Here is a 15240-nt window from a genome sequence, read left to right as displayed (position 1 = left end):
AAAATCTAAAATTTGTAGTCAGTGGACCAGGTATACAGGGGCAATGTTATAAATTGACAACCGCCTGAGAGGGCACTTCTCTCAATTTAGAGGTTTCCTATCACTTGTGTCAGGAGGACAGGACGTGAAGGGAAATCTTTTGAATAGGAGACAGATGGCAAATACATCTATTAGGACTCAAAAAGCTGAACTCCAAGATAAGCAAATATTGTCTAAATACAAGAGTCGTGTGTATTCTACCTTGCATCTTGGAGTGCTTTGTGTATTTCTTACAGATTTGTGCAGTTATCCAGTGTGAAACTTTGCCTCTGTGCAGGAACTTCCTGTAATAAAGACCAATCACTGCTGCTCTCTCCTCTTGAGCAGTGTGACTGGTCTTTTCTCCACCCCTCATGTAGTTTTCTGCAGTCAGCCTGTAGTGGGTGGAGACTGCTGGATCCCTCACATACCTCTGCTCTCTGCACAGGCTATGTACAGCATAGTGATGATGTCACTGCTACCATTACAAGGTAATATCTGCATTTGGTGCACACAAAGTGACTTTGTATCTTTAGTGACTATTGAGGAATATATTTCAAAGAAATGTATAGTGTTCAAAGTTCAGCTTTAACCATGCCATACTCTATTCAATTTAAAAATAAAAAATAAATGTTTTAAATATACATTAAGTCTTTAATAAAATAATATAATGGGACAGATGGGATCCAATAAAATTCAGTTTTTGTAAAAAAAAAAAAAAAACAGAAAACCCAGTAAAGTACTTGTATAAATGTATGATGTAAATCAGTTCTGAATTAGTTAATTTTATCTAAAAACTGAATCCTGGTAAAATTCTTGAAGAAATGGAAACCTTAAAGCAAATTTTCCTCTGATAAATGATCCCCCCTCTCCACCCCTCCTCCGATCCTGTGCATAGAAGGCACTTTTTTTTCAATAAACTGTCCAGAATCACAGTCCCTCCCCCCACCTTGCACATCAATTGCCTAGTCGAATGAAATGCTCTGTCCTTTCTTTGCATGTCACATATCCCAAGAGACAAAGTCTTTCACTCGGTACAGATAAAGAAGCGGGCCTAACGGGGAGTCACCGGAAGGCGTGCTGACTGAAATTGGAACAGCCGGCAGCCTCAGCAAAACAGCCAGAGAAGAGGAATTTTTCCAGTTTTAAGAAAGCTTAGAGCTGGTCCTAAGTAGGCAATGAGACAAGCTTCACTTTTATTACACAGTACACTTGCTGTAAAAACATAAAACATACAATAAAAATTAGACTTTAGGGCCAATGAAATGTATAAAATATGTCCTGTGCTTAAACAAAACACAGGCTTGTCTTACCAGCTTGCCATCATACTTTGCTAAGAATTGTTTAATTGCTGCAACCTTAGGATCATCCTTATTTTCAGTGCTATTATCCGCCTTAACATCATCCTGTGGAAGTAAAATGTAATCAGTTAAACATGCAGGAGAGGAAGTCTGCTTATGACACAATCTTTTCCAGTATTAGAAATCTATATTGTACCACTGTGTAAAGACAAATCGGCTTTAGAACGCTGCCAGTCAGTTGCAGGGAATGTTTATATTATAGCCTATGTTCATTTCCATTTTGCCTTCTCTAATATTTTAAAGCAAAGATGTACTAGAAGAAATATGAAGACTGCCGTTGCTGAACCCCAGCACAGTAACGAGCGGGTACGGGAAAGTTCCCGATGCATACTTCAGATTGGAAGCTTTCCGACTATGTGACCATCACAGCGGTCACATGGTTGGAATGCTCGCCTCCGCCTCCCAACATTTAGATCCTGTTACGGTTAGGAGGCGGTGGTTGGAAAGGGCTAGAAATGCAATTTGAAGAAATATTTTTGTCCATAATTCAATTTATTATGAAAAATCTGTGCGGGGTATCTATTAAAACCGTATACCAAATGAAACCTTATATATTTAGTATTAAAAAAAACCAATAATAAGGTTATTTTAGGTTTTTGTCAGGATAACCAAGCTGTTAAATTTGGCATTGGCATCTGCCCTTCAATCACCTCTAAGATGGGCATGCAGTAGTTTTTTAATACAACATGCTTCATTAAAGTGACTCTGTACTGACACAGAATTGATCCAATTCATAGCGATCTGAAAAGCAGGCAATATAAAGTACTTGCTCTTGCTTTCAACTCACACCATTGCTTCCCCAAGGTGTATTGTAGAGTATACCCCCTTTCCTGTGTGCCAGGTGCCCTATGTAAATATGTAAACACAATCCATAGTTGAATTCTAGATCCTCATTCTCCTGTCCTGGCTGCCAGCTTCTGACTGGACCCAGCTGTACATAACTAATAAAGAAAGGAAGCAAGCTGCAATCTGGATCAATAACTGTATTTCTGAATAAATACTGGTACATAGACAATCCATCTGACCTTCACCTCCAACATTTTTCTACGATTAAAGTGACACTAAACTCGGATTTAAAAATAAATTCTATTCAGGTATGTAATATTAACACAAAAAAGTATCTTCTATTGCTATCAGCCGCCTCCAACTTTGCAAATTCCTTCATTGTGCTTCTATGACATGACTTCTTGTTAGAGGGTGGCTACATTTGTTCTCTATGGTCCTGCTTGCTCCTGAGATGGACTATTGATTGTGAAAGCTCTATTCAAGTATTTTTTCTTCACTCAAAAAGTCTCTTCTATTACTCTCAATCCCCTCCAAGTCCCAAGAATCCTTGGGAACACTGCTTGTTTCATACAAAAGGAAGTGAGTGGTGGGAAAGAAGAGGTTTGGGAGCTCATGGAGCTCCCTATCCAACCTTGCATATTATATGTGTTTCTGACTAATGAGGCCCCCAAGTATTTTCTCTGTACACTAAAATCAACTCTCCTTTGATACATATGGAGCAACTTTCCCAGTGCCTATGCTATGATTATTTATTCAAACTGAAGCATTTAGGAAGAGCAGGGCTCCCGCTCATGGAACTATACTACAAGGCTACTCAGTTCATGAGACTATTGGACTGGATATATAATGATCCTCACAAACAGAGAGTCCAAACAGAAAATAACTTAACCTCTTTCCTTCTATTATCCCTCCCATAGCTTGTGCCTTCATCCCGAACTCTCTCTCCCCCACCCCCACATTCCTCCACTCAGAATTTGGGATCACTTAACGTGACACTAAATTCTGGTTTTTTTTTTTAAGTTCTACTCAAAAAGTTCTACGTATTCATAACTCAAAATTACCTTCTATCTATTGCTTTCAGCCTCCTCCATGTCCCTAAACTTCTTTTTTGTTGCTGTGATCTGACTTTCTATTAGACGGTAGCTTCGTACTTTCTTCATGGCCCCACTGTGGGGTTTATTTACTAAAGTTGGTTCACTCAGAATCTCATGCACTTCATGGAAACCAGTCAGGTTCCAGGTTTTATTGCAAAAGCTTAACTGAACAAGCTGAGGTTAGAAGCTGATTGGCTATCATGCACAGGTACAGAAGATTCTGAGTGAACCAGCTTTAGTAAATCTACCCCAGTACGTAGGATCATAGTCACACTCTCTTGCTCACTACCAAGATGGACTAGGGGCTGTAAACTATAGGATTTATAGTATGCACAGAGCAGTGAACATGACCACAACTAACATGTACTGCTCATTCTAAACAAACAGAAGTGAGAAGGAAAATGAGAGGCTTGGGAGCTCATGGAGAACATTACAAGAAAGAAGATAAACACAGTAAGAAACAATTTCATACAAAATAGATTAGCGGGCCATTAAGCAGTGAATGTGTATGGGTATTTTTAGAAAATAAGAATGTCGTTTAGTGTCACTTTAAGCTCCTACTGAGTGAAACACGTCAGTTGAGAAGCCCATACATATAGCCTGCATTCCAGGGATTTGTTTAATATAGATATATGATTACTGATCCATAGTATGGCTTCCTTTCTTTATTTGTTATTATTTATCCTATGTACATTCATTATATAGAAGTTCATAATGTACAAACTATTCTTACCCATTCTAGTACATTCTACCATATGAAGTTATAAAAAAGAAAGCATTTTATGTCTAATAATTACCGTTTTATTTTTAGATAATGTGCACATTAAGTTTGTAAAATCTGTAGTAAAGTTTTCAAACGTCTGTTAAAAAGAAAAACAAAAAACATTAATAAGTCATTAGTACAATACAAAGCAGCTGTCAACATTTTACAGTCAAGATCCACGCATTCCTTTAGTTTGTGGGCATTGAACATTGAAAGTGACCTGTACTGGAGCGATATGGAGGCTGACAATGATAAGCTCTGCTTCTGAAGTACCACTTCCCTGGTTGTCATGGTGATCCAGTGGCTTCACTACTTTATAAACCCCTGACTCAGAACAGCATGCAGATAAGGGACTAGGCACATTCCTTTCTATAATTTCTAGAAAAAGGCAGAGAGAAATGCACACCTGTGTTCAGCATTGCTCCCTCATTGGCCCATGCTGATGTAAACACTGCAGAATCTCCCTCACCGGTGACAAAGTATTGCCTCTTCATCCACCCAATAAGTGATGTCACGGGAACAGGTAAGTGTTTCTCTCTGCCCGTTCTAGCATTACTGTCACTATAGAGTTGCCACCATTGACAGGATCAGAAGTGTGATACAGTCCTAAAAGTTCTGGCCTTCCTGTTCTGCATTCATTTGTTGATCTAAATTTGCTAGTGCATCTAACTTTACCCTTTTCCCAGATTGACATTACTGTTGTCCAAATGTGTCTCCATTGCTCCTCCATCCAGAGCGGAGATATCCTAAGACAGGAAGTGTGTTAGTGGTCAGATCACCAGGTGAAATAAAAAGGAGAACAGAAAACAAATGCAGTCACTACGCTTAAGAATTGTTTAGCTGCAATATATTATTTTTGGGGGATTAATGCTGCTTTAATATATTACCATTGTTGAGCTACCCTCGTGAGGGCCGCTGTATTGTGGGTATCCTTAAGCTTCCCTCCGCACAGCCAGACAACAACAATTTGTCACATGAACTTTCATCCAAAGATAGTGATCAGTCCATGAACTTGGTTTTGTTGATTTATTAGGGGAGTTCAACTTGGATAGGGAAATAGGGATTATGGGATGCCCAGTTTGGCTTGAAATAATGGAAAGGGGATACTTCCCCCCTTAAAAAAAAAAAAAAAAAGAAGCAGATCCTGGACTGTTCTTTTCCTGAAAGCTGTCAGTCATTGAGGATCAGTAGCAGCTTCCCTTTACAAGTGAGGAACTAGCAGCCCCTCAAAAATCACTTTACTTCTTCATGTGCGCTACATGCAGGAATGTCTTCTCTCCCCCTACAGTGCTGCTCCCAGCTCTCCAGGATGTGGGCACTACCAGCCCTCCTGGCTTCTCAAAAAATCTCCCACATATGTAGGCACTACCAGCCCTACTGGCTTCTCAGAAGATCTCCCATGTCAAGGATAAAGATTTAGCTTAATGCTGTCCTTGGAAAGCTTGCTACGTTTGGCAGTTTTATTCCCTTTTAGCTGCTGTTCTCACAATGTCCTCTTTGCTCCCTGCTGCTCCAGGCCTTACTCCTATCCACACCTCTCAACACAATGTATCCTACTGAGCCAGCCTGAGAGCAACCTAAAGGCAGGCTTCCCCCAGACCTAGGGGACCCCTCTTAGACACCGACAGTCTTCTCATCACTCCATCTTCTACCTGACCCCTGTCAGCCTGACTCTCACATATTTATAGTTCATCACTCTACCAGGGCCTCCAAACCTGGGATTGGACAGACCTCCGATGAATATGGAGATTTGGCCTCCACCCCTTCCTTCATACCAACCTCTGGAAGGTTCTATGGTCCTCCAGAGTCAGGAGGAGGCCATAGAGCCACAACCTGTAGAGTCATCCAGCTGATTTGCAATAAACCGACCTGTATCACATGACCCACAAAATTACCATGAGTCACACAATGATTTTGCTTATAATACACTACACTATTCTACTAGCACACTTGAGGGTGCTACACCATTAAACAATTTAAGGATTGTATATAACAAAAAACTGATGAATCAATCCATATTTATGGAACTTTAGGAAAGGACAGGTATTGGACACTTGCTAAAAAGCTGCCACTAGACATTAAATGTCAGCTACTTTACCAGCTCTGAACAGGAAACCTCTGATGTACTTCTTGTTCAGAGCTATAGCAGGACAGGTGGAAATGTCTATCACAGTGCTACAGGGCAATTTTTTATGCAGTCGTACTGTTGATCATTTTATTGTCTGTGAGAAAAATATAATAATTGAAAAAATTGTCTGAGGTGCCATATACTTTGCAATCATATTGACCTATCTACCTTTTTTCTGTGCAGACCAGTCAGAGTCTTGTGTCTTTTCCATAAATCATAGATTTGACCACATTGTCTGATTTGTGAATAATCGTTCGATCTAATCACTAGAGCCACCATAAGAGCTTTCCAGCCTGGCACTGTCACCAGAATGGGGGTGTAATCTGTCACTAGGATGGGGTGTAATCTGTGCCATTGTCACTGATATGGGGTGAGGTTTGGGTTACTAGAAAGAGGGATGGGTCTGTATAATTGGAACTATAATAAATCTGTATCACTAGGACGGTGGCAGGGTCTGTGTCACTAGGATGGTGATAGGATTTGTGCCACTAGAACGGTGGCAGAAGTTTTGTAACTAGGACAGTGGCAGAATTTTTTGTAACTAAGATGGTGAAAGGGTCTTTGTCACTAGGACAGTGGCAGAAGTTTTGTAACTAGGACAGTGGCACTATTTTTGTAACTAGAATGGTGGCAGGGTCTGTGTCACTAGGATGGTGGTAGAATTTGTGTCTTTAGGATGGTGGCAGGGCCTGTGTCACTGACACCAGAATAACAGGAGAGTAAATGCATATGCTGGAGGACTGAGCTAAGTATATGTATACATAATGTTTTAATATGGATATAAAGTATACAAGAAAGAGGACAAAGAAGCTTACTTTAGTGAAATTCACCAAACACTCAGCTTTTGTTAATACTCCAGCTTCTGTTTCTATAATCAGAAGACAAATACATATTATGCAACATTAAGCTTTCATCATAGCAATACTTTCACCTCAGTTCTTGATTTCACATATTGTTGAAGTTCATGTATAATAACTTACCAATTACTGACCCATTGTAATAAAATGCAATGTGTTTTTTTTTTCTTTATACGCTGACGATTTGATTTTCTAAGACAAGGTAACACTGGTCATGTTTCAAGCTTTGTTATCTAAACATTAACATGCGTTAAAAAGGGTATCTACTCAAGAGGTAAGACTATAATTCTACCACTTGACAAAACTCTGGTCCAACCACATCATGAGAATGCCATCCAGTTTTGGTCACCAGTCCTCTAGAAGGATGTGCTGGAACTGGAGAGAGTCCAGAAAAGGGTGATAAAGCTAATAAGGGGACTGGAAGACCTCAGTTACGAGGAACTACTACACACTAAAGTTGTTTAAGCATTTTTTTTTATAAAAAGGGGGTGTGCACTTACCTTTTCTGTGCAATAATATTGCACAGAGCGGTGTCTTATCCCCACTGGCACTGCCTGCCCCTCCTATTCTGCTTGTGCCTTCAAAGCAAGCCACATGCTATGGGGGCACATGTGTGAGCATGCTCCTGAACTGGGCTGTTTGCATCCATAGACACACTCAGTGTGGCTTGGCCCTGCCCCCAACCTCCTCACAGGATTTGACTGACAGCAGTAGGAGCCAATGGTTCCTGCTGCTGTTTGATCCTCCTGTGAGAAGAGAAAGAGGGACAAGAAGAACTGCATCCGCTCACAGCACTGCATCCATGAAGGACTCAAGTAAGTGTTTAGAGCGCATCAGCTAGTGAAAGGTTTTGTAACTTAATGCATAGAATGCATTAAAGGATAAGTTCACCTTTTAACAAAAAATAATAAATGGCCATTTTTTTGCAGGTAAAAAATGTGCATTAATTATTTTTGTTTCTAGAGCCTGTAAAGCATGGAACCAGTGATCGGCAGATCGCTGGTGCCATTCAGGTCTCCTGCAGACCTGTCAGTGTATCTGTGTGCCCATACATCTCATACAGGTGGACAGATACTTACTGACAGGAAAACTGAATGAACTACCACTGCGCTCCACAGCGTTCTCATTTAGAACTACAAGCTGACTGCCTCTAAGGCTGTCGGAACTTGTAGTGTTCTTATTCACAGAATACTCTGAATGAGTGATGCGGCCTGGCGGGTGGAGCCACGGCCATGTTTTTGTGTTAAATTGTGACAGCTAGCAGGGTAGAGGAGATCCTCCACTAACTGTCACAACGTGGATTGGGAGGTGCCAGGGCTGGTCCATTCGTAACATGTTAAACCCTGAATATGGGTGTAACAGATAACATGCTATGAAAGGTGAACCAATCCTTTAAGGTAAAAAACCTTTTGACCTTAGAACCACTTTAAACTTATTCTCCCTGGAGAAGAAACACTTAGGAGGAAATATAATCACAATATACAAATATCTAAATGGTGATTCTAGCTTAAGGAGAAAACTACTCAACCTTGCGCTTCTTGAGAAGACACATGACCACTCAATGAAGCTGGACCAGAAGTGTAGGAGGTTCTTTACTATTCAAGTGGTAAGGATATGGACCTCCCTTCCAAAGTTGGTGGTGTTAGCAGGGAGTGTCGATAATTTCAAAAAATATATAAATGGGTTTCTTAGCGAACGTAGTATACTAGGGTATAGACATACATATACTGTATACAGGTGGTCTTCCTCCTCTTGGTAAAAGCCTGAATTCTCAGTAAAGGACTCTGCAAAAAGGTACTCCTCTCAGGGAGTCAGGGAAGGACGCCCATAGTGTAGTATTCATAGAAAAATCACAACTGGACCACAACCATGACACCATTTAAGTCCAAATGTAGTTCTTGTCCAGCAAACCAGGGCCTAATTTCTTTGCGATATTCTTCTATGCTGGGTAACTCAATTATAAGCTCAATTATAGTGTTCTTGATGGGAATGGAACTTTAACACAACCCTTCTCCCTGAGGACTTAGCCCTTGGTAAATTTATTAGAAAGCTTTTTTTAATTCCTGGAATGTAAACAGAGGACAGAGGAGCCGGTAAGCTTTCTAATAAATTTACCAAGGGCTAAGTCCTCAGGGACTATGGGGGTCCTTCCCTGACTCCCTGAGAGGAGTACCTTTTTGCAGAGTCCTTTACTGAGAATTCAGGCTTTTACCAAGAGGAGGAAGACTCCCTGTAAGCAAGTGACCCCTTCCGTCCATCCAGCTGTAGGAGACCTCTGGCTACCTGGATCTTTTTTGGATAAGCTCTGCATCTTTAAGGGAGGATCAACCCATTTTGACCAGACCAGTTTTTTCCTTGATTGAGGATCCATGAGCTTTGATGCATACTGCTTACTTATATCTGTCTTCTGGTGAGTGCGCATTTCTGCTTTTCTTCACGGATCACCACCATTGATTTCTACTTGTCATCTGGTACGTTTTTATGAATTAGACTTAAAGTGGACATTTTTCAGACTTTATTATTTAGCGCTGCACTTTTGTTGTTATTACTCTGTTTAAGTATATATTGGTTACTTAGAGTGCTTAGCTGCTTTTTCGGATTAGCGCTCACTCTTTTATTATATATATACTGTATACATACACACACTGAACTAGATACACTGGTGTCTTTATTCAACCTTACTAACTATATAACTATGTAACATCATTTTGTGTTATGAAAAAGACTGTCACATTCATGAATTACAAGTTAACCCTGTATTATACCTTTTCATGGGCACTTATGAATGAGGACAGACATTTGTATAGGCTTAACACTTGCTAAACACACCACTCTTAGAGAATGCAGCATATGAAGAACTGAGTAAGCTAGAAGGGTTTGACTTCTGCTACTCTAGGGGAGTGTATAGGTCAAATGTACTCTCAAAATGTGTTAAGAACCTTTCAAGACTTGCAGGAGACATATAACATACCATCTCGAAGGTGTTTCCATAATCTTCAGCTTAGACATGGAATGTTCTCCCAGTCCAAACAGGTAAACCTAACCCTACATTCTACGCCGCTTATGGAAACCTTAGCTGTAACTACTGGCAAATAAGGATCTTCATCCTCTATTTACATGCAACTTCTAAAAAAATACTTAGGTAACTTGACCCTCCCTGGCCAAGGCAAGTGGGAAAAATATTTGGGGGAATTTACTGATTAAGCCTGGCAAACTATACTGGACCAAGTGGCCCTAGTCTCCTCCAGTGTTAATTTTGACATCCAATTTTGATTTAGTTTTAGTCAGTCTTTTGACTCAAATGCCATTTTAGTTTTAGTCGTATATTAGTCATCTAAATTGTTTTAACTGTATTTAGTCGAATAAAATCATCAGTACATCGTCAGCCAAGACAGTTCATGCTGCACTCCTATGACCCATTTTCATCTGGTAGCGAGCTGAAGCCCACTGTCAGCTGATATCACAGAGTCAGTCCAGGCTTTGAAAAGATCCCGACCATATGATCGGGATCCACCCAGAAGCCTGGACCTGCACTTGGCTCAGCCTCTCAGCAACCACAGAGAGTCTGAGCCGGCCACTCTCTCCCCCTCCACTGTCCAGAGCTCCAGTGAGTGCTGAAGGGACATAGCAGAGAGTCAGTGACTGACAGTCATCAGCTCTCTGCTCACAAAACACTAAGGACTGATCCCTCAGTTCTACAGCCAGCGGGGGACAGATGCAGCATAAGATCGATGCTGCATCTACCTAGATTAGTACCATTGTCTTTTTTTTTTATGTAACCCATACTTCTCTTTTAACTTGTTTAGCTGTTGTACATGGGTTTCAGCAGGAAGTCAAGGTGAAGAACTTAAAAATGTAATGTTAATAAATGAATAAATGTAATGTAATTGCAAAAGCTATACTGAATGTTGCCTCCTGTTATCCTGCTGTTCTAGCCTCAACCCATGAGTGCCTTGTGGAAATGGAAGCCTGGTTATAGTACCTCAGTATATATAAGTAACGCATCAACCAATATTTAGCACTAAGAAGTAGATCTATCATTCCTATTTCACATAACTGACAAATGAAAGTGAATGACTTACCCCAAAAGCTGTAACCAGCCAGCAGAAAGAAGGTGAAGATGAAGGTCTTCATTGTTCAGGTTTTTGGTCCACCTCAGGGTACTACAACTAGGTGCAGCTCCTTGTTATATACTACTGAAGATGCTGACATCATCCAAAATATGGAACAAAATCAAGAACTTTAAAGGTCTTCACATGACAGTCATCTTTAATCCTGAAGCATATAGGATTAAAGTAAATATTGATTGTAGTTAACAAAACAGTATGTCATTGCCAATTATTTTCTCAACATAAACTGAGATTATTGTGCCAAAGTATTATTTTATGATTTTGGCACCAGGTCCTGCTTTTGTAACATGTCCAATAATGATCAACACTTGTTAAGCTTGTGGTAGGGATATTGTTTCTTGTATTACTGTTAACATAATGGGCACATGCTTGGCAGACATGACAGAAAAGTCCAAATAGCATAGAAACTGGAACAGATGTTACAAATGTTAGCAATTCTTCATTTGCAAAAATTTAAAGTGTAACTAAAGGCAAAACTTATATATATATATATATATATATATTTACATTTTGGAAAGAGTGTAGATGGATTAGAATACCTGTCATGTTTTGGACCTGTTAGGGAGATTCAACCTCTCTATTTGTCCTGCTTACCATTATCATTGAGTGAAAGTAAAAACAAATCCCAAATTTACGATTGCCTCCAGAACAGTAACAGAGGGGAAATTTCCAATGGGGACACTAGTTCTGGTGACCTGGGGTGAGGTCAAGAGACCTTAATTTGCATGGATTTGTTCTTACTTCCTTTTTTGGTTATGGAACAAGAAGTGAAGGGAAATCTCCCTAATGTGACACAGATAGAAAAAACGACAGAGGTTCTAACCATCCCTGACTCTACCCACAATGAAAAAAAATGTTTAGCCTATAGTTGTACTTTATCATTTTGAGTTCCCTCAAAATACATACCATACACAGATCCTTGATGGATGTCATAGGACAACCCTAAAAAAAAAAATCAGACCTGAAGGGGTCTGGTGTGAATTTTAAGAGAGAACCCCGCACAAAAAACAAGACTCTATTGTAGCACTACTCCCTTAGGAGTCGATGAGTTATTTTTCGGTTCCCCGTCGTTGTGGACCCCTCTCTGAAAGCCCAACCTCTGTTGACATCACAGTACTCTTCTGAGCAGAGTAAATTATCACCAGAGAGTAGGCTCACACATAAACTAATATGATGTTTATATTAAACTTGACTTTAAGCTTGGTCAAACAGCATAAAGTGGTATAAATAAATTAAAAGTGCAGCGCTAATAAATCAAAATAAATATCCGATGAATACGTGATACAATAAAAAACTCAATACACCCCTACAAAAAATCAAAAGTACTCAATAAATATAAAGTGACATGCGTGTATTCCCTCATGGGCAATATCTGGTGCAAAAAGTGACAAATATATCATATATAATAATAATAAAGTGGCAACACACATATAGTGCTCAAAAAAGATGAACCAAAACTCAAATACGAGAAAAGTCCAAAAAATTTGTAGTAATAATGATGATGCAATGCTTAATGATGATCTTCACACTCCACTCTTCATGCAAAAGTAATGTGCAGTGTGCGTGATTCACACTTGACAATCCTTAACGGCCAAAATGCCCCCTCACCTCCTTCCTTAGACCCCAAAGGGCCAGCACGCTTTCAGGATCACACAATCCTACCAGTATGGATCCCTCTCTAGGTATCGCCTTCCACCTCCAGCATCCACCAGTTTAGCAGCCAGCTCCTCCCAGGGTCATAGTGAGACACAAGCAGAGACCCTCCATAGTGCAACCAGTATTTTATTCAGCAATAGGTATATAAAATAGATTTCCACTCACATAAAAAAACTAATATTCCAGCCTCCTACCACATGCTATGGGCGTACTGCATGGGTAATACACAGGGTGATCCAATATGGCCCCCACGCCGGCAATGACGTCACCGCATTTGCCGGAAGCTCCTCCCCACGTACCGACGCGTTGCGTCACGTTCAACACGGGACTTCATCAGGGTAACGCCCATAAAGGACAGAACTTCCTTATATAGGAGAGTCTGCACCAATAATCATCCGGAGGCGGATCTCCGGCGGCCATTTTAAAGAAGCCAGTCATCCGCCCATGTCTGCAGACACTGACCTATACAAGGAGGAATAATACCTCCAACACCCAAATTCAAAGTCAGTTTCTCCTATACTTAAATCTATATCCTCAGCGCTAAAATGCATAGGACTAAAATATACAAGGGGAAATACTATCAAATAATAAATAGGAGTACACAAACAAGTAATATTACTCCAAATAAGTATATTAAAATAAAAACATACTTAAGTGAAGATTACCTTTACAAGTAAAAGTGAGCCATCTAGTGGATAAAATTAATAGAGCATGTGAACTAAAATTCCTCATATAAAAACTAATAGACATCCTAAGAAATACTTCTACATAAAAATCTTACAAAAAATTTTATTTACTAAAATTATTTAAAATTACTCTAACCCACATTTAATAAACCCTAATAAGATAAATACCATAAAAACTATTAGGGAGGGAACCTGTCAGCCATGCAGACACCCATAACAAAGGTTCACAATATAAACACAATCACTAATAATTAATGCTAATATCTACCAGGATAATATAAATATATTGTATATTTAAATCCCATATATTGCACAAGTAAACAATAATCATTAACAACCATCACTTAAAAAACAATTCAAGTCGAAATCCACGTTTAAACCCCTCGGGGTTTGCGTTCGCATCTCATAAATAAACTTGGACTCAACCTGGCTAAGGGAACGCACTTTATTGAGTCCCCTCAAGTGACGTTTAAACATTTCAATACCCCAAAATTTTAATGTGGAGGGATCTTTATTATGATGCGTCAAGAAATGCCTAGACACATTGTGCTTAGGAAAACCTTTTTTTATGTTCTGCACATGTTCACGTAGTCGCTTCCAAAGTGGTCTCTTAGTCCTGCCCACATATTGGAGGCCACATGCGCACTCCAGACCATAAATAACTCTCTCCGTCCTACATGAAATAAAGTCACGAATTGGGAATTCTCGTCCCGTGGAATAGGCTATAAACGAGGATATCCTCTTATTATGGCCTTTGGTCTCTCTACATGCAAAACTGGGAGGAAGAAACGATTTATCAACACTACCCTGAACAACTTATACTGTTTAAAAGATTTATTGATGATGTGTTAGTAATATGGAAGGGGAGTAAGGAATCCTTACAGATATTTCTTCAATCATTGAATAACAATGATAGGAATATTGTATTTTCTTGGGAAACAAGTAATGAGTCCATACATTTTTTGGATTTAAATATTAGGATTGAGGAATTGGGACTTACTACTAAAACCTTTTTCAAGGAGGTGGACCGGAATGGGTATATCCCTCTGGATAGCTGCCATTATCCCCCCTGGCTTTTAAACATCCCTAGGGGCCAGTTCGTGCGTTTACGGAGAAATTGCACGTTGGAAGTAGATTATGAAGAACAGGTCAAAATAATTGGTGAAAGGTTTGAGAAAAAAGGTTACACATCAACACATATTAAAAATGAGATAAAGAACATTGGAGAAATGGATAGATCATTGATGTTGACTGATAGAGTGAAGGATATGAACATGAATGATCAAGTAGCCATAATTTTAGATTTTAATATTCATTATAAGAAAGTTGAAAGAATTTTTAAAAAACATTGGCCAGTGTTGAAAGCGGATCCTATTTTAAATAAGATTTTATTGGAACGTCCCACTTTTATTTATCGGAAGGATTAGGAATAAAGTGGTAAAGAATGTGGTGGACCCGCCAGGAAATAAAAAAGGAGTAACATTCCTAGACCAGAAAGGTTTTTTTCCCCTGTAGGAATTGTTTTGCATGTAGAGAGACCAAAGGGCATAATAAAAGGATATCCTCATTTATAGCCTATTCCACGGGACGAGAATTCCCAATTCGTGACTTTATTTCATGTAGGACGGAGGGAGTTATTTATGGTCTGGAGTGCGCATGTGGCCTCCAATATGTGGGCAGGACTAAGAGACCACTTTGGAAGCGACTACGTGAACATGTGCAGAACATAAAAAAAGGTTTTCCTAAGCACAATGTGTCTAG

At 39.6% G+C, this 15240-nt stretch overlaps 1 protein-coding gene across 4 annotated transcripts in view; it reads right to left on the bottom strand.

Annotated features, from left to right (window-relative positions):
- Nucleotides 1-15240, bottom strand: part of LOC149462174 (uncharacterized) — a 72101-nt gene that overhangs the window by 31504 nt on the left and 25357 nt on the right. For all 4 annotated transcript variants that reach the window (XM_089677263.1, XM_089677260.1, XM_089677261.1 and 1 more), the window contains 4 exons: nucleotides 11090-11282; nucleotides 6966-7018; nucleotides 4057-4119; nucleotides 1332-1424 (listed from right to left, as the gene is read on the bottom strand). In XM_089677263.1, the coding sequence (XP_089533389.1) occupies nucleotides 1332-1424; nucleotides 4057-4119; nucleotides 6966-7018; nucleotides 11090-11141 (261 nt within the window). In that variant the 5' untranslated portion in view covers nucleotides 11142-11282. The remainder of the gene's footprint in view (nucleotides 1-1331; nucleotides 1425-4056; nucleotides 4120-6965; nucleotides 7019-11089; nucleotides 11283-15240) is intronic.

Source organism: Staurois parvus, unplaced genomic scaffold (genome assembly GCF_062004578.1).
Source record: "Staurois parvus isolate SC_StPar_1 unplaced genomic scaffold, SC_StPar_1.0 ptg000183l, whole genome shotgun sequence".
NCBI classification, from domain to species: domain Eukaryota; kingdom Metazoa; phylum Chordata; class Amphibia; order Anura; family Ranidae; genus Staurois; species Staurois parvus.
The sequence above is the reverse complement of the archived record's forward strand: the minus strand, read 5'-3'. Positions and strand labels throughout refer to the sequence as shown.